The sequence below is a fragment of the Filicampus tigris genome, chromosome 11 (genome assembly GCF_054856515.1).
Source record: "Filicampus tigris isolate MCC_2025a chromosome 11, RoL_Ftig_1.0, whole genome shotgun sequence".
NCBI classification, from domain to species: Eukaryota; Metazoa; Chordata; class Actinopteri; order Syngnathiformes; family Syngnathidae; genus Filicampus; species Filicampus tigris.
Window position 1 is genome coordinate 464,682 of NC_141227.1, and position 21,725 is coordinate 486,406.

The 21,725-nt window shown below is 40.2% G+C and overlaps 1 protein-coding gene and 1 long non-coding RNA gene across 9 annotated transcripts in view; one reads left to right on the plus strand and one right to left on the minus strand.

Annotated features, from left to right (window-relative positions):
* The window catches only part of zswim8 (zinc finger, SWIM-type containing 8), a 331,437-nt gene that overhangs the window by 295,079 nt on the left and 14,633 nt on the right, over positions 1-21,725 (minus strand). For all 6 annotated transcript variants that reach the window (XM_086044801.1, XM_086044798.1, XM_086044797.1 and 3 more), the window contains one exon: positions 1,226-1,320. In XM_086044801.1, coding sequence (XP_085900927.1) covers positions 1,226-1,320 — 95 coding nt within the window. The remainder of the gene's footprint in view (positions 1-1,225; positions 1,321-21,725) is intronic.
* On the plus strand, positions 10,063-18,849 carry LOC147139369 (uncharacterized). Of its 3 annotated transcripts, none has more exons than XR_015088701.1 (3): positions 10,063-10,339; positions 15,314-15,481; positions 16,151-18,849. It is a non-coding gene; the product is annotated as an uncharacterized LOC147139369 (long non-coding RNA). The 3 variants fall into 3 exon arrangements; XR_015088699.1 differs by lacking the exon at positions 10,063-10,339 and having other exon boundaries at positions 13,450-15,481; positions 16,151-16,641; positions 16,890-18,849; XR_015088698.1 differs by lacking the exon at positions 10,063-10,339 and having other exon boundaries at positions 13,450-15,481; positions 16,151-16,399; positions 16,471-18,849.

Below are 21,725 nucleotides of genomic sequence, written 5' to 3' on the forward strand. Positions count from 1 at the left end.
GAGCGGCCAAAGTTTTTCCGTAGTATAGAGCGGGCACTGCTTGAGTTTGCACTACTGCGGGCTTCGCTATTGGTTCTGGATTCCGGATACCGGACCTTCCGTTGTCAGGAATCGATCGTTAATGTAATATAGGAGTAGAACATTTAATGGATACGTTGTTTTTCCGGGTGAGGGAATTTCCGTTTGACAGAGGTCCGTAGGTGGGAATACTTACTGTACTGCAAAATAACGCAAGGTTATTTTAGGAGGAAATGAAAGACTTCCACTTCCGGGTCATTTTTAAATGTACGGCGCTGCAGCCTGGCAGAGATTTTTTTGGTGTCAAAATATCCCACACAAGGACATACTTTGCATGCAAAGGGATAAGGTATATGTACTAATTTTAACAGTTGGTTTACAAAACAAAATTGATAACCACCTTTTTCCTATGCCGAATACCAGTACAATAGTATGCCAGATTACACACACAAGGCAGGCAGGGAGCGTGTTTATGTCAGTCGACTGTGAGTGAAAGTCTGAGTCTGAGTGAAAGTCCTGTGGCATAATAAATGATACCACATGTATTGAACCACTAGAGACTATGCCTGTGCAATGTTACTGCAGGCAGACCACATGAAAAGTGAAGTGAAAAGGCAGTTAATTAAGGCGGCTCCGTGGTATCGCAGAAGAGAACAGTGGTCTTGTTTTTTAAAAGAACCGAAAAGTCGGTACTGGACCCGGATAGGACGAATAGAGGGACAGACAAAAACCCACTTCCGTCCTTGCTTAGTCCTTCCTTTTTAAAAAGACTTCTCATTCTCTGTCCGTCCATCCACAAAATGAATGTCCCGGAATGTTAGCCACTGTTCCACTCGATTCTCGATGCCCAACCTTAGATACAAGGGCTCTTAAGCGCTGCTCGCAGATCGAGTTATTATTATTACGATTACATGTATACTTTATATATTTTATTTGTATGACTTGGCAGTTGCTGGCTGGATCTCATTAGCTTGAAACCCAAAAATGTACTTTTAGCATGTGAAAGCTTATGCATTCTTTTATTGGCTCTAACTTGAGATGATTCTACATCGTGCAACTTTCACACAAAACGAGTGGCTGAGTGAACGGCCGCTCATGAAAACAAGTTGTTCAACTCAGCATACTGTGCAAGAGTTCAGTCAGGTTCAGCCGCATCGCCCAAGTACTGCAGGCCTTTGTGAGGGTCGATTAAGTCAATTAAACATACCGATTTGCAGAGGGTCTTTCACGGCTTTGATCCGGTGCAACTGCTCACCACGTTGAAACTCATCTGGACTTCCATTTGCCAGGCACGAATACAACCTGCAATCATAGGAAGTAGACAAATGGAAAAACAAGAAACTTGAAAAGCTACATCTAGTTGTAATTAAGATAGTGCCAATTCAATGAGCAGAGGCCGTGAAACATTTTGAGAGCCATCCTGTCAACACTTCAAGAAACATTTGACAAAGTTGCAAGAAAAAGTATGTGAACCCTTGGGATTTCTGCATAACTGGTCATGTGATCCGATCTTCATCCAAGTAATAACAAAAGGAACTTTTCTGAAAGATATACCAGACAATTATGTTAAACTGCTTCCTTTTCTTTTAATAGATCATGTAACGTGTGACGCGAGAAATGAATTTCTCTTTTTTTCTGACCCTGACCTTTTAGACACGCATGACCTGTGAAGCCTGTGCTCTGCTAACTCACAATCTCATGTCTCTCTTCTTCCCCCAGGACTGCAGACCAGCATCAAGAGGTTCCCAGAATCAACATGTATAAATGATCATACATATACAGACATGCACACGCCACAATCATCCAAGAGAGAAAGTACTGTGTACAGAACATGTATCAAGTAACTGCTGATAAAAAATGAACAGGCTCCTGTCTGACAATCAATGAAAATGTACCAGTTTACAATGCTGAAAGGTATCGAACTGTTTTCATTGCCTGTCAATATTTTTAGTTTGAAGGTTTGAACAAATTTGTGAAAAATAATTAGCCCTCCACCTAGTTTTCAAATGTGTCACTGTTAGAACAATTGCACATAAGTTATGGTGGTAAGACGTTGAGTCCTTGAGACAGAATACAACAATAACAATGAAGTTACACGATACTTCATGTTCCCCCCACCCGTTAGAGTAGCGATTTCCATGTATACAATTAGGGACCACCCTAAGAGAATATAAAGCGAGGAGGTGGAGCGTATTAAGGAATTGTAATTGTACAGTCCCCATGGCTTTCCTCGCCAGTAAAATGGCAATATTGTGTTGAGTGTCTTCTCTCCTCATTGTGTGCATTGTTTAGTAATGTCTCAAGTGCGACCACATCTAACTAAAGAGATGCACAACATTAAGAGTCATCGGCCTCGCCATGTCTCTACGGGGGGGAGGGATGGTACAGATAGTGGAACATCACTTTACTGAATATCGATGTCGGGCATGTGACTTGTATAAAACATAATTCAAAAGGAAATGCTAATTAGTGTGTTTTATATAAGTCACACATGCAAGCACAGTACCGTATTTTTGCACCAGCAATAAAATGCATGATAAAGGAGAAAAAAACATCCGTAAGTCACACTGGAGTATAAGTCGCATTTTTGGAGGAAATTAATTGTGCGCTTAGTACACGTCATTTCCATCGAGTGACGATGGTAACATTTAGCTAACATTCACATATGTAGCATACGAGAACGTTACGGTAAGATAACTTTAAACACCAAAGCGGTTGTAGATCGATTAAATAAGTCTTTTATTTATCGTCCACCATGTAGAATGTTTCCAAGTCTCCAAAGGTATTTATGTATTCGGTCGTAATTATCTGTTAGTCTCCTGCGCTCTGCTCCTGATATGCGTGGCTGCATGATCACACACACACACACACACACACACACACACACACCCCCACCCCCACACATCCTCACACACACACACACACACACCCATGGCAACTGCCTATTTGTGGTTCATTCTTGTTCAACCATCGTAAGTAACAAACAATTGTGTGTAATGAGCATGCAACATTTATATACGAGCTGAATTGTGGACGATTGTGTGTTGTTGACTGAACATACTAATTGCTATCGCTAATGCTAATCGCGATCGCTAATCGTTAGCATGTCTGCCTGTTTGTGGTTCATTCTTGTTCAACCATCATCTGAAACTAACTTAGACAATTGTGTGTAATGACATTTATATACGAGTTGAATTGTGGATGATTGTAGGTTGTTGACTGAACATACTAATCGCTATCGCTAATGCTAATCGCTAATCGTTAGCATAGGCTCATCTTGTTCATGTCTATGAAAATACATGTGTATGTAATGCATAGATTGGTAGTATTTTCTGTTGTGCAGTTTCACAATATAAACAGGCAACTTCGCTCCACACCTAGAGTCTGTGGAGTTTGTTTGTGAATTTTTAGCTGTTTGTATAAGCTAGCTTCCTCGACTTGCAAGGCCTTAACAGTCAAATTGTCTTTTTATCATACTATTTAAGAAGGCCTTTATTGATCCCACAGTGGGGAAATTTTCAGTGTTACAGCAGCAAAGATATAGGTCACACAGGGACGGCGGCATAATGTAGCCATTAATGTATAACATTAACGGCAAACAGTCAGGATCAAACCTATGTAAATATACGCAGTAACATGTGTATATACACATGTATATACACACCGACATACATCTACATAAAAAGTATGAGGAAGCCTCATTTTAACACAATATTAGATTTTAACCGTTTAAATTATTCATGCATTTTGATAGCTTTTAGGATTTATTTTTATGTTTCTTTATGTGAGTAACAATAACATGTGAAATGATGTACACTACAGGTTATTCTGCCCGTTGTAAAGTCAATATGTAAGGCAGGTTTATATGCAGCCTTAGAACGCTGACCTTGGACTTTGGATAAGTATTCTTCATTTTTGTATTTTAACAAGCAATGTTTGAACTGAAGGTATGGATTGCTTTTACTTTCTTCCTTTACTTTTTACTGCTAGTTCTCAACAAATTAGTTCTGTATGCTATATGTGGATGATTCCTGAAGCACCTCACTAACTACTGTGTGGCTTTATGTGAAGGGGATTTTTTTTTCTCTTTCTGCTTGCTTAAACTAGTCAGCTGCTGTGTTTCTAGTTTTTATTTTTATTTTGCTTTATTGTTTAACTAATTTACTATTAGTGTTGTTGTGGTGTAAATGTGTGTTAACATGTATATGTGTGTCTGTTTGTATGTATGTATGTGCGTATGCATATATATTAGTGTACATACTTTTTTTTTTCCTTCATACACTTTATAGTTTGCTTGACTAGGTGCCATATTGAATACTTTTTTTTTGTCAGATTTGACAGTTAATGGTATTGTTATGGCCGTTATGTTATTATTATTGTTTTTTGGGTTTTTTTCATACACAACTATTTGCGTGGTTAGGTGCCATATTGATCACAGTTTTTGTATGTTACATTTGAAAGTGTTTAAAAGCTTATATGTATATGTGTTGGGAGGCTTCATGGTCAGAGTTATTTGCATTAGCTCAGTAGGGAGTCTTTGAGTGAAATGTTTAGCCTGCAGCTTACCTCTGAGGAAGGGATACGTAGAGGCCTATTCTTTGTTAAGTTTGTTTTTCGGGTTCGTGATTGGGTTATGGGGAGGGGCACCCGCACGTTTGTACGACTTGATTTCTCTTATGTTTATCTTGGAGAGAATACAGTGAAAAGTTGTATAACCTGTTGCTGTATTGTACTGTTATTGTTATTTTTCTAATTAGGTATGGAAACCGATTACACAAAGAAGACTGCTGTACGATTTATCAGTTGGAATGAAACGCAGTTATTAGGGTTATTTTGGCACTCAACCAAAATGAGAAAGAAGCATAGAGCAAAGCAAGAAGAACTGACTCAAGCATTGGACATGATAGATGCTCAGTATTCTGCCTCCCACTCCCCCAAACTATACAAACAAAAACTGAATCTTCAAACGCGTTATAACCTGCTATCAATTGAACATACTCCTGTCTCCTGCTGAAATCACGAGGATACTTTTGTGAACATGGGGACAAAGCCGGCTGGGTTTTGGCACAACAACTCAAACAACGTTTAGCGTCTCAACAAATTCAGCAAATAAGAAAAACTAATGGAGTTCTAACTATTGCTCCTGAAGAAATTAATAAAACATTATTTGTATTTTATTCTAATTCATATAAATCTGAAAGGAAACATGCAGGATATGGAAGATTTTTTCAATGAACTCTATGACCCTAAAATAGGAACGATGCATTGAGTTGTGACTGACCTTCCATTTAAACAGGACAAAATCACCAAGGCAATAAAAGTGTTACAAAGTCGCAAAATATCTGGCCCAGATGGGTTTCCAATTAAGTTATTTAAGAAGTTTTGAGTAAAACTCACCCCAATCTTGCTTGACATGTTTAATGACTCTTTCTATCAAGGGTCACTTCCACGTACGCTGACAGAAGCAACAATTATCCTTTTGTGAAAACAAGACAAAATTAATACTGAATGCGGCTCATACCGAACGATATCCCTTTTAAATAGTGATTTGAACATTTTGGTTAAGGCTCTAGCGTTACGCTTAGAAAATACAACGCGAGATGTGATCTCTATGGACCAAACAGGTTTTGTCCTTGGACGGCACTCATTTACAAATATCCGGAGATTCCTAAACATTATTCACTCTCCCGCTTCCAGTGTGGTGCCGGAGGTTGTTATTACGCTGGATGCGGAGAAAGCTTTTGACAGGGTGGAATGGGCATACTTATTTGTATGCCTCAAGAAGTTTGTTTTTGGTCCTTACTTTATTTCGTGGATTAAACTCCTATATAGGTCACCCACTGCCTCTGTAGTTACTAATGGCAAGCAATCAAAACCCTTCCTATTGTCAAGGGGGACCCATCAGGGTGGCCCCCTCAGTCCATTATTATTTGCTCTGGCCATTGAACCTTTGTCTATCGCACTTAAATCACTACCATCAATAATGGGATCCATAAAGGCGGGCAGGAGCACAAAGTCTCCTTGTGCGTAGACAAATTACTAATGTAGGTATTGGACCCCATTTCAAGTATACCCCACATACTCAACGTTTTAAAAAGTTTCGGCACATTTTGGGGTATAAATATATCTTGGTAAAAGTGAGTGCTATGCAGTGAACGATCTGTCCCGCTTGTTGCATGACGATTCCATTCCCTTCCAAATATCTAATAATGGTTTCAGATATCTGGGTATTAATATCACAAGGAGCATGCAAAAATTCTACCAGAACATTTTTTTTGCATTACTTGGTAAAGTTGAATCAGACTTGAAAAAATGGAGACCACTTCAACTTTCATTAGCAGGAAGGGTGAACTGTGTTAAAATGAATGTGCTCCCGAAATGTCTTTACTTATTTCAATTTATCCCTATTTACCTTCCTAAACCTTTTTTTAGAACGATAGACAAAGCTCTCACCTCATTTATATGGAACGGGAAAAGACCTAGAATATGTTTGCATCTACTACAGAGGCTTAGACTAAAAGGCGGCTTGGCACTTCCAATTTTTTTTCACTATTACTGGACCGCAAACATTCAGAAAAAAAAATTCTGGCTTCACACTCCTGAAACAGACTGGTGTCAACTTGAAGCCACATTGTGTATCTCTTCATGCCCTAGTAACTTCCAGTCTCCCCCTTCCTCTTTCTGACTTCACTAGTAATCCAGTAGTAATGCATACCCTTAAAATATGGGCTCAATTTAGACCACATTTTGGGCTCAATGATTTTCTCCACACTGGACCTATACTCAACAACCACCTCTTCCCCCGCTATATCAGACTCTGGATTCTCTCACTGGAAGAGACAAGGCGTTTCTAGTTTTAAGGACGTATACATAAATAATACACTGTCAACCTTTGAAGACTTATCACTCAAATTCAGCCTCTCTAGATCTAACTTGTTCCGGTACTTCCAGCTCAGCCACTTCCTCCAATACAATGACCCTAATTTTCCAATTATACCTTCAATGTCCGCCTTGGACAAACTATTGGAAAGCACACTAGACCCAAGGAAACTAATCAAGAATTAAAGGCTGTATATCCCCACTCAAAGATATATCTGTTCAAAATAGAACGAACTGGGAGAATGAATTGGGAATGAGTTTGGAGGGAATATGAAACACTGCGCTGCTGTTGGTGAACGGCAGTACTTCATGCGCAAAATTAAGTGTAATACAATTTAAGGTCTTGCACTGCAGTCACTACACGAAGACAAGACTGGCAAAAACATATCCGAATACGGATACATGTTGCGATCGATGTCATTCCAGCCATGCTAACTTAACTCACATGTTCTGGTCATGTCCAGCACTGACTTACTACTGGTCTGAGATTTTTGGCATGATATCTGATGCACTCCGCATTGATTTCCAACCCATTGCAGCGACGGCTATATTTGGTGTGGCGGATGGGAATTGCCCAACGATTAGTAAAAACCACAAAACCATAATTGCCTTTGCGACACTACTTGCATGTAGAAGGATATTGCTTCATTGGAAATCTAAACACCCTCAAAAATCATCTTTATGGGTGAGCAATCTAATGTGAGTTTATCAAACTGGAAAAGATAAAATACTCACTTAGGGGATCTCGGGTCAGATTCTTTTCTGTACGGAACCCAATACTGTCGCACTTGAATGGACTCAGAACTAAACCTACTTGATGAACGCAGCGGTCAATATTGTTGTGTTACCTTAAAGTGACACTTGGATGAGCATAACATTGGCACTTACATAATAGGTTTGCATGTAAAAATGACATCAGTACTAAAATGCCCCCCCCCCCCCAAAAAAAAGACTATGTAGTGATTTAAGGGCTTTGTTTGTGATTAGATTTATGACAAATTGGCCGACCCCCTTTTGGAGCTCCGCTTGATATTTTTTCGGTCTCAGCAGTCTACGTCACGGGAGGGAGGCAAGCGTGGTAATATTGGTCGCTTTGTCAGTTCTGCTGTCTAAAACGGCGACTGATCACCACCAAAATGCAAATGCACATTACTACTCTTGTCCACTTCAACCTGTGAAAGTGTAAAAGTGTTCTGCAAAATTGTTTTGATTTATTGACTTAAAACGTGATCTCATCATGATCACCTCCACAAAATAAAAAATACCGTGGCGATAGCTTCTCCACTTACACAGGCTGAAGCGGACAAGAGCATGAATGTGCGCACGAACCCCGACTGGTTATACTTCGGACATTCAGCTACGCTAAACTCATGTCAACTCTCAGGAGGTAGACGGCGACTGGCAGCGGGCAAGCAATCAGGCAAGCATGGATCTTTTTCCCCCCCTTCCCTCCCCCCTAGGATAACGGTACAGCTAATAGCAACCACTAGCATCAGGCCGTTAAAATAAAAGGCGTTAGCAAAACAACGTTAGCTCATTACTGTCCGCGCAGCGTGTGGAGGTCATCATGAGCCTGCGTCTTCATGTCACGGGGTTGCCTCCCAAGTAGTCGCGTGCGTTGTCCGACACCGCTTGCAGCCGCGAGAGTGAGGCGGCGTCAGCGTAAGGTAAGACCTCATCGAGGTGTCTTGAACGTGCGTATCATCGCAGAGAGGCATGTGCTTTCAGCCGAGTGTGGCCGCATTGGAATGTACAATTTCGGCTGTTACGTTCCAAATTGGGCGGCGTGTTGAAGGTTGAAAAACAGGGGCCATTCCTCATCCAAATAAATGTGCACGTCTACTGACTCCCACTTCAGTCTCTGTAAATATCCTGACTGGTGTTAAATGCCTCGCTCGTCCTAACCGTGATCAGCAAAGAAGCAGTGTGAGCTCGTCCCAGCATAAATCTATGTAGCTCTGCTCACTTCCACATTTCCTCATTTTCATATAAATCAGCCACTGAGAGGTTAATCCTTTTGATATATTGAAGTGGGCATTAGTAGGAATTTCCACATAAAGTTTGGTGCCAATTGATCACCGTTTTTGGACGTTATAAGCAATGAAAGTACAATGATTTCCAATGAAGAGTTTGTGATCGGTCCCTCCAGTTACTCCGACCGAACAAGGATAGAACATTAGGTGGCCTCATTAACAAGAGGCGTAATTCATGGAATCACTTATTTCCAAATTTCTCCCAAATATATCGATGAAATGACAACTCTTCATTTTCCCGATCAAACAATATATAAAATGAACTTGTTAGTGAAAACTGGCCATCCCGGCCCAACCATCCCTTTAAGACACATGAATCAGTACAGATTATATAGCTGTATAATATATATATGATTTGTTTCACTGTTGCTGTATTTAAAATCTCTGGTTAGTTTTTTTTTTCTTCTCATAGTCCAATGTCCCCTTGTGTTCTTGGGTGGGGGGAAGGGGAAGGGATTGTTGTATTGTAAAACATGGGCATTATTCAATTTAATGTTTTTTTTTTTCTCTCTCTGTATTTGTACGCAAAGATACAAGAATTGTTTTGTGTTATATAATTGATGCTCAATAAAAAAAGGATTGTTTAAAAAAAAAACACAAACATGATTTTTCGCAAATAGATGTTGCCATGGTAACGCCCAATTTGCCAATAAAACAATGCTGATTTTTATCATGTGAACATGCACGAAAATTCATGAGTTTTGCATGATCTTGCACACACATAAGCCCTGGTAAATTCATCAATACTGAATTATTTAATCGTGCAATCTTTAAAATATGGATCACTACCGGCCCCTAGAAAGTTTTCAAAAAGCGGTCCTGGTTGTACGTTTCACCTGTATCTACAAAAATTTGGTAGTCTATGTGTAAGAATAATAATGCATTTTATTATTTATGTGTTTGATTTTTATCATTAGGCCAACTTGCTTGGTGTGCTTTGCTTTCACATATGTATGTTAATTGCACACACACAAACACATAGACAAAACAAGTTCATAGTGTTCCAGCTGCTTTCGCTCCCCTTTCCCTTAGAGCTGGAACACCTTTGTTATCAGGGACACCGAAGAATAATAAAAAGAAAGGGGGCGCAGGAGCCGGGCAGAGCGTTTTAGGAACTGTAATCGTACACTTCCCTGCGCTCTCCTTGCAAGTAAAAAGACAATATTGTTGTAGAGTGTCTTCTCTCCTCATTGTGTGCATCGTTTATGAATGTCTCACTTGGTGTGAACCTGACATTAAATTGGTCCTTCGAGCCGGATCCCTATATGCCGGAAGGTTTCCAGCTGTCGAGTCAACCTCCAGGTAAAGTCCGTGGCCACGGCTCTAAGACCCTTTGTGGGACTGGTCTTTGGCTCCACTTCTGGGAACTGAAGGCTGACGGGAAGCAGGAGGAGTGAAGACATCTCTGGGTGAGTAGGAAACTCACGACACTCGTGGATGAGTGAATTGCGCGCTGGTAAAAAACCTTGACAATACTAGTCCCTGGTCAAGTAGTAAGACAGAGTAAGTCTATAAAACTGTAAGACAGAGTAAGTCAATAAAACTGTGAGACAGAGTAAGTCTTTAAAACTGTGTAAGCCTTGAGAATACTAGTCAATGTCAAGGTAAAAGACAGAGTAAGTCTATAAAACTGTAAGGGCGACGGTGTCCTGTACGTACTTAAACTCCGTGAAAAACGCTGCTAAAAGTGTGACTGTGTAAAAACTGTGTGAGTGAATGTAAACAGGATTGTAAGTGACAACTTTGTGTGGACGCAATAGGCAAGAATCCTCCGCCACTTGTGGTAGAAGCTTGAGGATTGCCACACACTAGGTTGATTGTCACCCTGTTTTAAGGTAAAAGTCAGTATAGGACACCCTAGGTGTCAAAAAACTGACTCTAGGAAAAAAAAATGAAAAAAATGGGGAAAGTTAACAGTAAAATCGGTGATAAAAGTGATCCTAAACAAAACCTCGCATGCAAAGATTGGACATTTGTGGAGCGTCACTGTCCTTCCAAAATACAACACTTAAACCTTTGGATAACAAAATATGACTTTGCTGGCCAGCTTAAAAAAAGAAAATAACAATAATAATAATAATAATAATAATAATAATAATAATAAAGGATGGTGAAGGCCTGTGTACACTTGAATTCTGGGTGTGGGTATGTTTGGGCAAATCGGTTGTGAAACCCTGTGTGAAGTGTGTAAGTGAACAGAGTGATTGCGAATGAAAATACCACTAGGTATTTTATTCCATATAATTAGTATAGTATAATTAGTAGTATATGTAGTAGGATAATGAACAGCAGACTGGTGTGGATGCAGAAGCAAGAATTCTCCATCTGAAAAGGTTGTAGTGAGAATGACCACAACAGGAAATTTGAATTGCTGTCCTACTGATAAAAATCCAGTTTTTAGAACACCCTAGGTGTTAGCAAGCTGGACCAAATTGTCTATACAATGGGGAAAATAGGTAGTAAATTTAAATCATAAAATGCAATGTAAGGATTGGAAGTTTGTTGAAAAACAGGATCCTGATAAGATCCAATATTTAGACGCATGGATAGCTGAACACGTTTTAATGGTTAAGTTAATTACACATAAAGTAGCCGTGTTACAGGAATCAATCATATAGCAGAAGCATTTAATGGGCAAAAAGTAAGAAACGAAGATAATGTGACTTGAGCGGCGGCGCAGACATCAGGGAGGGGCACCTGGGCCCTCTGCTCCTCTCTTGTCTGACCCTGCGACAAGGCGGAACAATTCTTGTTCATTATTATAACATTTGGCTGAAGAAGAGCACAAAGTAAGCAAAAATAAACTACGGATGTAGAAACAACAAGTCAAATATTTGGGACGCAATCTTAGTGTTGGAAGTATAATTGTAGTGGGGAATAGAAAAACAAAAACAAAGTGCAGTTCTCCAGGCTCCAAAACATCAAACGAAGGGGTGGATGATGTCATTTTTTAGGTCTAACAAATTGTTGCTGAATCTGGGTTCCAAATTATGCAGGAATCATTGGTGAAAAAATGTAATACTGAAGACCTCAAATGACATCACTTTTAAGGTAGACCAATGAAGCAGGAAAGTTTTTTGTGAAATAAAGCAAATTTTAGTGTTAAGCACAGCATTATCTTAAATTATGGCGACCCCTTATTCAGTTGATAGATTGTAAAGGTCATTTTTCGACCTCAGTTTTGGTGCGGCAAGATAGAGACAAAATGAAACTAATTATTTCGAATTGGACGGTGCATTGCCGCACTCTGGAAGAGCAGTTATTGCAGCATCCATTGCTGTACAAACAAATGCAGCAATGGATGGGTGCCTCAGTTTCCAGTTGTTGTTTTTTTAAGTGCAACCATAGTTTTTGTTCTATCCCCTGATTTTGAGAGTGCCACGTGCAGTCTCTGCATTGTTTTAACAAAGGACCATGATCTTTTTATCACTAGCGAAACATTTACCTTGTATGTATTGAGACAACGTCTAACTAAAGAGACGCACGATGTTAAACACAGCCACATTGTTACTACTTCCTGAGGATGGAGGAAGACATGATTGCCTCACTGTAAACACAAACATTCGTATTACTCAGAAGTATTGTGTTGAACTAACTCACATTTTGATAATTTGTTCTAAACATTCATTTTAATTAAGTTGTTAGTAATTCCTGACAATTAAATTAATTTACTCAGTTGTTTTGAGTTTACATGTCTTAAACAAATTAAATATTTAGAACTTCTGGATTTTTTTTTAAGGTGAAATGCTATCTATCCCTTTGGAACTTCACATTTTTATTGATTTCCTGTTACAAAAACATTTATTGCATGCAATAGCTGATATATCCTTGTGGGCACACCGGTTTTTAAATATAAAAGGGAGATGCGCGCTATACAAGTGTTGGACCTTGTAACCATTTAGCGCTATAAACTCAAAATAATTAAGTTGGTGGTAATACTGTGCACTCAGAATTGATAGCTTGTTACACGTAAAGAGTTCAACTTACGTTTACTTAGCATTTCTGAGGCAACGAGTTTCCATATTTTTTATTTATTTTATTTTTTTTATAAACTGAACTCCTTGATTTAAAAAAAAAAGAATAAATAAATAAGCTAAAATAAAACACTGGTGCGACATTACCAGGTGACATCTGTGTATGGCCAAACAGATTACTTATTTTACCGAAATATCCATACGAATGGGCTGCTGAATTGAATGGAAAACTATTGTTTCGTCATCATAGATGCTTTTTCAAAATGGCTAGAAATATTCCCTATACCAAACATTCAGACGCGTTGACGGTGGCAAAAGCACTTTGCAGGGATATCATCCCCAGATATGGCATTTCTAAAAAACGTACAATGATGGTGGTACCCGTTTTGTTGACCAAATTGTGGAGAAAATAGGAGTGATGGTTCACATTGATCTGAGAATCTTGGTGCTTACCACCCTCAAAGTGCTGGATTGGTGGGAATAATTAATGGGACAGCAGAAAATAGACAGAGATAATGCATAAATATAACGGGAAGTACTTTTCATAATAAGATAACGCTTAGACAATGTGTACACGTGAAAGACATGGCAAGTACTTTTCATGATGGAATAACGCTTAGACAACATGTACACAAACGGGGTAGCAAGAGAAGGTTACATTTTTCTCAAACAGTAATGAGACAAAACACACACACACACACACACACACGGAAGGAACATCTGTTGGCATTTATGGCGTACTTTCAGGAGACCAAATAGCAGATGATAACACGCCGAGCATGTGACTTGTATAAACCATAATTCAGTCAGTCAGTTTCCAGCTTAACACACAAAAATTAGTGAACCTGCAGTATGAAATACGGACTAAATGTAAAAACAATGAAGCGAAAATGAGAAAGGATGGGTATGAGGACGTAGACTTTTGGAGAGTGTTGGCGCAGAAGCATGAAAAAGGGCCAAGTAAGTTGGACAAGGTGTTGTTTCATAGAAAAGAGGACGATGAGACGGGGGCCGGTGGCAGTGAGGAGGCAGGTTGGGGGTGACATGGAACTGGCTGAAAAAAAAAAAATCAACGAAATGTAGAATTAACTTAAAATTTTTGCCATTAGGGACAGGATTCACGCCATTTGTCGATGGGTCATATAAGAAGGATGTTTTTGGGAAAACACGACTGGCTACTCTGTTGTTACGAAAGATGAAATTCTAAAAGCAGAATCCCTGCCGTCGCATTATTCTGCTCAAGCTGCTGAATTACTTGCACTAACAGGCATGTAAATTATGCCAGAATAAAGATGTTACAATTTACACTGATAGCCAATACGCATTTGCAACAGTACACATCTTTGCACAATACTGGCGCAATAGAGGCATGATTACATCGACGGGAAGAGCAGTGACACATGCTCAATTACTCCAACATTTGTTAGATGCCGTACAGTTACCACGCAACATTGCATGTAAGTGTGCCGCACATAAATCGGGGACAGACAGTGTGTCATTGGGCAATGCTTTCGCAGACAAAACAGCTAGAGAAGCGGCTTTAAAGCCCTTCGCGGGGTTATCAGACCATATTCCTGACACACAAATATTGAATACCCAAACCTTGATAGATATGCAACAGCAGAGTCCACAGACAGAACAAAAACTCTGGACTGATAAGAGGGCAACTTTGCGGGAAAATATTTATGTCAGCACAGAGGGGGAAACCCATACTACCAAAAATTTGTTCAGGTGGGCAGCAATATTAAGCCATGGGGTGTCTCATGTTTCGACTGGGGGAACGGTGGCTCTTGTAAACAGACATTACACGACTTATGGGTTTAACCTCTTCTAAAAAAAACAATTTTTGTAGGGCTTGTTTGGCCTGAGCCAGGCACAATTCACAAGGTAACTTGCGTCCAATGCGGGGTCAGTTTCCTCCGGCAACCTATCCTTTTCAGAGAATTCATGTGGATTTTATTGAATTTATTGAAAGACATTATACCGCAATATGGTATTCTGCAGACAATTTATAGTGACAATGGGACACATTTTGTTAACAGAGTTATTAAAACAGGTCTGTTATTTCATATTGACTTAAAGCGTCATTGTTCCTATCATCCACAGAGTGCTGGTCTGGTGGAGAGGATGAATGGGACTGTAAAGAATAGGTTGAAAAAAAAAAACGCATGGGGGAAACGGGTAGACCTTTGGACGCAATGCGTTGATCTTGTTAAACTGTATAGCAACATTACTAGTATAACTGGGCCTACTCCATTTGAAGTACTTTTCGGTAGGCCCTACAAACTACCGTTATTCACTAAACACTGGGAATTGGATGATGAGGCGAATTTGGCTGATTACATGAGAAAGACTTTAGAGAAACGTGATGAACTTAAATTACCTGAGAACGATTGTGTTTCCCAACAGACACAACAACTGGTGAAGCCAGGAGATTGGGTCCTGGTCCAGAGCATTAAGAGAAAACACTGGCACTCTCCCACGTGGGAGGGCCCATATCAAGTGTTGCTGACAACTCCGACTGCTGTGAAGCTTGCAGAGAGGAGCACGTGGATACACTTATCACATTGTAAGAAGGTAATTTCTGCTGATTTCTCCTCCGGGGAAGGTGAGCAAAAGTCTGGCAAGAAGGTGGGTGCAGATTTATAGTATCTGAAAATACTTGACGGTCAGTGAAGAATTAGACAGACACCAACCCCTTTTTAGTGGAGTTACAGCAGAAATGGCGATGCCAAAATAGCACGACAGAACTGAAGCTTCCAATAGCAACCCTGAGGGGGTTCAAGAAAAGGTGCGGTAGTATAATTCAAACAACGGGGAAGGGTTACGAACAGTACTGGTGGTACCTCACTGGACATGTGTTAGATTCGAGTTGGGATTCTTTGATCACTACACAACAGGGTGATTATTGGGCTCCTGGACAGGGCCGTGAGGCTAGATATTTTCATAACAAAATACTTCTTTCAAAGACGGGGTCGACACTCAATCTCAGGGTCACTGTGGGGGTTGGGCCTTACAGGCCTCCAACTGTAGCTATTTTTAATTCATCTTGTTGGGGGTTTCTTTTGTGGGCTTATTCATCAGGTTTTGATCCTTATTTTCCTGTTGTAATTTGTGAAGACAGTACACTGTCTCCTTCTGAGATTCCTAGAGTAGGTTCATATGTTAACAATTATATGAGAAATGCTTCAGGAGTTTGTGCACTTGTGCCATTGCCCTTAACTGTTACTATTTTTCTATCTACAGTAGAGGATATCCAGAGGGCAGCTCTGACGCACATTCCGCGAGACAAGTTCTTTAGGAATCGGCGTAGTGCTTCCTGGAGGGATGGAGATCCGACCTATATTGATGCTATTGGCGTACCTCGAGGTGTACCAGATGAGTATAAACTGGTTGATCAGATTGCAGCTGGTTGGGAGTCCATTTTTATTTGGATCACGCCGAATAAAAATGTTGACAGGATCAACTTCCTCCACTACAATGTGCAGAAACTGGGTAACTATACTGAAGCAGGATTTCTTGCTATCAAAGAACAATTGGCAGCCACCTCTCTCATGACGTTCCAGAACCGCATAGCAGTTGACATGCTCCTGGCGGAAAAGTGACCGGTGTTGTACATTCATACCTAACAACACGGCCCCGGAGGGGTCCCTCACCAGGGCCATCGATGGCCTCCGCGTTCTCAACCACAAGATGAAGGAGCACTCTGGAGTGGACACGTCTCTTTGGACGGAGTGGTAGGACATGGTTTCCTCTGTCCTGGTTTCTGTTGCTGTGTTTGCAGCTATCCTCACGTTGTGTGGGTGTTGTTGTATTCCTTGTCTTAGAGCACTGCTCAACTGGTTGATCACTACAGCTATTGCACCTACGACGTCCAAATTAAACGATGTTTATCCGTTATTGCTTTATCGTACAGTTGAGAGTAATGATGACACTGATGACACTTCTTTTGATTCTCCTGTTGACATTTCGTTTTCTTTTCCAGATCTCTTTCCGGGTCTTGGAGATCATGAGTAAAATTACATTGACAACCTCAGGTGTAATTACATTTGTTTTCATGAGAGTGATTCGGTAGATTAAAGCCTTTGTGGAGGGTCTATTCGATGATATGAGGATTGTGCAAATCTAAGAGAAACAGGGGGGAATGTGATTAATGTTGTATATAATGATTCGGGTGTTGGATTTTTCAATCAGATTTTTCTTTATATTATAGTTAGTTTTATATTATAATAAACAGGGGGGAAATGTAAGAATAATAATACATTTTATTATTCATGTTGATTTTCATGATTAAGCCTGTTAGTTTTGTAGGTTTAGCTTTGTACTATACACGAATAATGATGTATTTTATTGTTCATGTGTTTAGCTATATATTATATAAAAACAGGGGGGAATGTAAGAATAATAATGCATTTTATTATTTATGTGTTTGATTTTTATCATTAGGCCAACTTGCATGGTGTGCTTTGCTTTCACATATGTATGTTAATTGCACACACACACACACACACACACACACACACACACACACATAGACAAAACAAGTTCATAGTGTTCCAGCTGCTTTCGCTCCCCTTTCCTTTAGAGCTGGAACACCTTTGTTATCAGGGACACCGAAGAATAATAAAAAGAAAGGGGGCGCAGGAGCCGGGCAGAGCGTTTTAGGAACTGTACACTTCCCTGCGCTCTCCTTGCAAGTAAAAAGACAATATTGTTGTAGAGTGTCTTCTCCCCTCATTGTGTGCATTGTTTATGAATGTCTCACTTGGTGTGAACCTGACACTATGTAACAGAAAGAGACCTACAACAAAGCCTCTTGGTGCCATATGCTAAACTTAACAGGTAGTCCGCCATTTTGAATTATTTTAAAGTTTGTTGTCACCTTGACTACAAAAGCTGCTGTAACATGATCCACATGATAATTTTGATTATTCAATTCCAATGTGTGAGCATCCCAACATGCCAGTACCCTAACATTGCCTGGGCTTTATAACTGCTTGCAGCTCTAGTTGTAATTGAATTTCAATTAATTGAACAGCCCTAATGGCTATTACTTTTTTTTTTTTTTTTTTTGTCAAGATGGCATACAGTGCGCCGGTTTGTTCGGCAACCCTCTTGACAATTCGGCTTATTTTACTGGTTTTGATGATTGGTGCTTCATTCATGGACACTCAGCTGGTGTATGATCGCCAATCTTTGTTGGACTTACGGTGCTGCGCTGGAGGTTCGTTTGAGCATACCTGGGAAAAGACGTTGCCTGCTGACATCGTCGTGGCTGACCTTTTCCGTGTCCACACGCTCCCATCACGGTGAAAGTGGCGCAGCGGCAAACGTGATGGCCAGCTGGCGAGGCTGAAAAGGGAGCTGGCGCATGCGTCATCCCCTGCTCGTCCCGGACACATGGATGCACTCCGCCGTGGCGTGCTTGGGACTCCGTTGGCTCCTGCTTGATCCTCATCACCTGATACGGCAAGGAGTTTTGGCTGTGCTGCGGCCCACGTGTCATCGGGCGCGAAGTGAATCGCCAGCTTCTCAAGGAGCTTCCCAGGGCCCGCCGATCGGAGGTGACAAACGCACCTGCTACTGCTTCCACAAGGATAGCGTTGGATGACTTGGATTTCCTCTACTGATGGAGACTTGGACTGGCGCCGGTGAGTGCAATGAGATGCTCAAACTATTACCGCCTGCATGATACTTGGACACTCCGAGAACATCAGGTCGTGGTTGAGGAACGGCGACTGTTTTTAAAAACAATTTTAAATCTACACAGTGTATATTTGCCACACCATTCACTAGCTTTGAGGGCACTTCCTTCGAAGTTGCCAGTGCTGTCCCTGTGCTCTGCGCTGTCATCAACCGTCCTCCCAAATACAACAAGGAGTTTCTGAATGATTTTTGAAATCTTGCCGAAATCATGCTGCTATATGATCGAATCCTGTTATATACTTAATATTCATGTGTGCTGTCCTGAAAAAACACTGTCAAAGGACTTATGAAGACTCTTGACTCTTTCAATTTGGTGCAGAGTGTGTCTGGCTCCACTCACAAGCAAGGTCACACTTTGGACCTTCTCCTTACTTTTGGTACATTGGTTTCAAATTTGAAAGTATTGGACAATGTGCTTTATGATCATATCAATGTGCTCTTTGATGTAATGTTTTCCACTGCTGTCAGGGCTACTGCTACCGAGCGCAGGAGATGGGCTCTGCTCGTCGGTTCTCTGATGCCTTTGATTGGCTTTGTATTCCTTCTTCAAACACAGAGAAACTCAGCACTTGGTTCCATTCATCCGGCCTCAACATTTTGAACACTGTGGATCCATTAAAAATATGCGGCAAAAACTTAGATCGGAGCCTTGGTTTAACGAGAGTACTCGTGCAGCTAAACAAGAATGCCGCAGAGCTGAAAGCAGGTGGAAAGAGATAGGTTGCAGGTCTCTTATCAAATCCTAAAGGACAACTGGCGTCGTTACCAACGAAAGGTGAAGGAGTCCAAGAGAGTCTACTTGTCAAGTGTGATTCAGGCAAATCGCCATAATCCACGTGCTCTCTTTAAAACAATTGACTCTGTACTGAAGCCCCGTCAACTGATTTGCATGGACTCGTCCCCTGAAATGTGCAATAGATTTTTGCAGTTTTTCATTGACAAGGTTGCTACAGCTAGGGCTCTCGTTTTGAACGCCACATTTGACCCCTCTGTCCACGTTCCTTGTTCTGCAATGTTCGATTCCTTTGAGGCGGTTTCATTGACATTTTTGGAGGATGTGGTTTGCCATATTAAGCCATCTGGATCCTCTTATGACTCCGTTCCTCCACACTTCTTTAAGGAGATTCTCCCGAGTATTGATAAATCGGTGTTGGCAATTATCAATACAATACAATTGTATTTATAAAGTGCATTTCGTAAAAGCGAGAGAACAAAGCACTTTACAAAACAATAAATAAACAATAAAAAGGCCATAATACACAAGTGTTAATCAATAAATTAACATAAATTAAATTAATATAAAACACTATATACAATTGACACCGGAAAAGAGCTGAAAATTTCAGGTCTGATCAAAAGCCAGAAAATAGAAATGTGTCTTCAACCGCAACAGCAGCCTGTCTTCTGGTGTAGTCCCCCAACATTTCAAACATGCTGTAGTGCAACCCCTGCTTCAGAAACCTAGCCTTGATCAAGCCATGCTGTCAAAATTTTTAGACCCACTTCCAAGCTGCCTCTGATCTCTAAAATTCTGGAAAAAGTGGTGCACTCACAGTTAAAATATGTTTGGGATGCACAAAATGTCATGGAGGTTTTCCAGTCAGGCTTCAAGAAGATGCATAGCACTGAGTATATACCCTCTTACGTGTTTTTAATGACATCCTCCAGCCAAATGACACTGGAGACTATGTATGTCTTGTTTTTTTGGATTTGACTGCAGCATTCGATACGGTAGACCACAGTATTCTTTTACCTCATTTGCAACACCAAGTGGGTTTTAATGGAAGCACTCTAGAGTGGTTTGGATCCTATTTGGCTGGCAGGACTCTGTCAGCCTAGGTTCCTCCAAGTCCCGCTCTGCCCATCTATCATATGGTGTTCAAAAGGGTTCTATTTTGGGGCCCTTGCTATTCTCTTTATATTTGCTGCCCCTCGGTTCCATCCTTCGAAAACACGGTATTTCCTTCCACTGCTATGCGGATTACTGTCAAATCTATGTCCCACTGAGCAAAAAAGACGCTTACTCCTTAAAACCACTTTTGTCCTGCCTAGAGAACATCAAATCCTGTCACAAAATGTCTTCAATTTCAATGAAAAGGAAAGATAGGTTATGGTGTTCGGTCCCAGTGGCTCTTCCACATCCCACCCTGTTGACCTGCGCCCCCTGGCTTCATATCTAAAGCCAACAGTCTTAAACTTTGGTTTCAAAATGGATAGTGATCTTAAATTGAACCAGCAAATCAGCACTGTTGTAAAGTCGAGCTTCTTTCACCTTAGACAGCTGGCTAAGGTAAAGCCCCTCCTTTCCCATCAGCACTTAGAAACAGTCATCCATGTCTTTGTTACGTCTCGGCAAGATTACTGTAATGCACTTTGTTTTGGAGTCAGCTAGTCTTCCCTCAAATGTCTCCAGTTGGTCAAAAATGCTGCTGCCCGCGTTCAAACTGGAGCTCGGAAGATCGAGCACATAACACCAATCCTGGCTAGGGCTGCTCAATTATGAAAAACATGTTAATCATGATTATTTTGGTAATAATTGAAATCACGATTATGAAAACGATGATTTATTTTTTGCTACAAAACAAGAACCGGTTTAAACATGTAAAAAATATTAGGAAAAAATTATTTGAAACGCTATAATAATTTAAGTTTGTTGTGGACCCAACAACATTTGTCAAATTGATTTTTTTTTTTAAATTAAAGTGCAAATATATAAATTAAAGTATGGTTTCCTTTTATAAAAAAATGAGTTAACTTGCTATGCACTTATAAATTGCCAAAGAAGTAAACTGCTTGGCGTAAAATGCCAATTTTGACAGAATAACAGACATGCTATTCATCTATACATTTAGACCTTTGTCTGGAGCCTTTTTTGTTTTGTTTTTAAAGTAATATTTACACATAGTAAACACAGTCAAAAGTAATTTGCTTCTGATAAATTATAAATTTAATATGCTGTTTAGGTCAAACTAATTTAAATGTCGACTGTTCCATACTAGTACGTAATCTATACAGTACTTCTAAATTACAGTAGGCCATATATAAACTGTATTACAATACATGACCAATAATACGTTTGCAAATTGCATTTGAAGCAATTTGAAACAAGAATGAA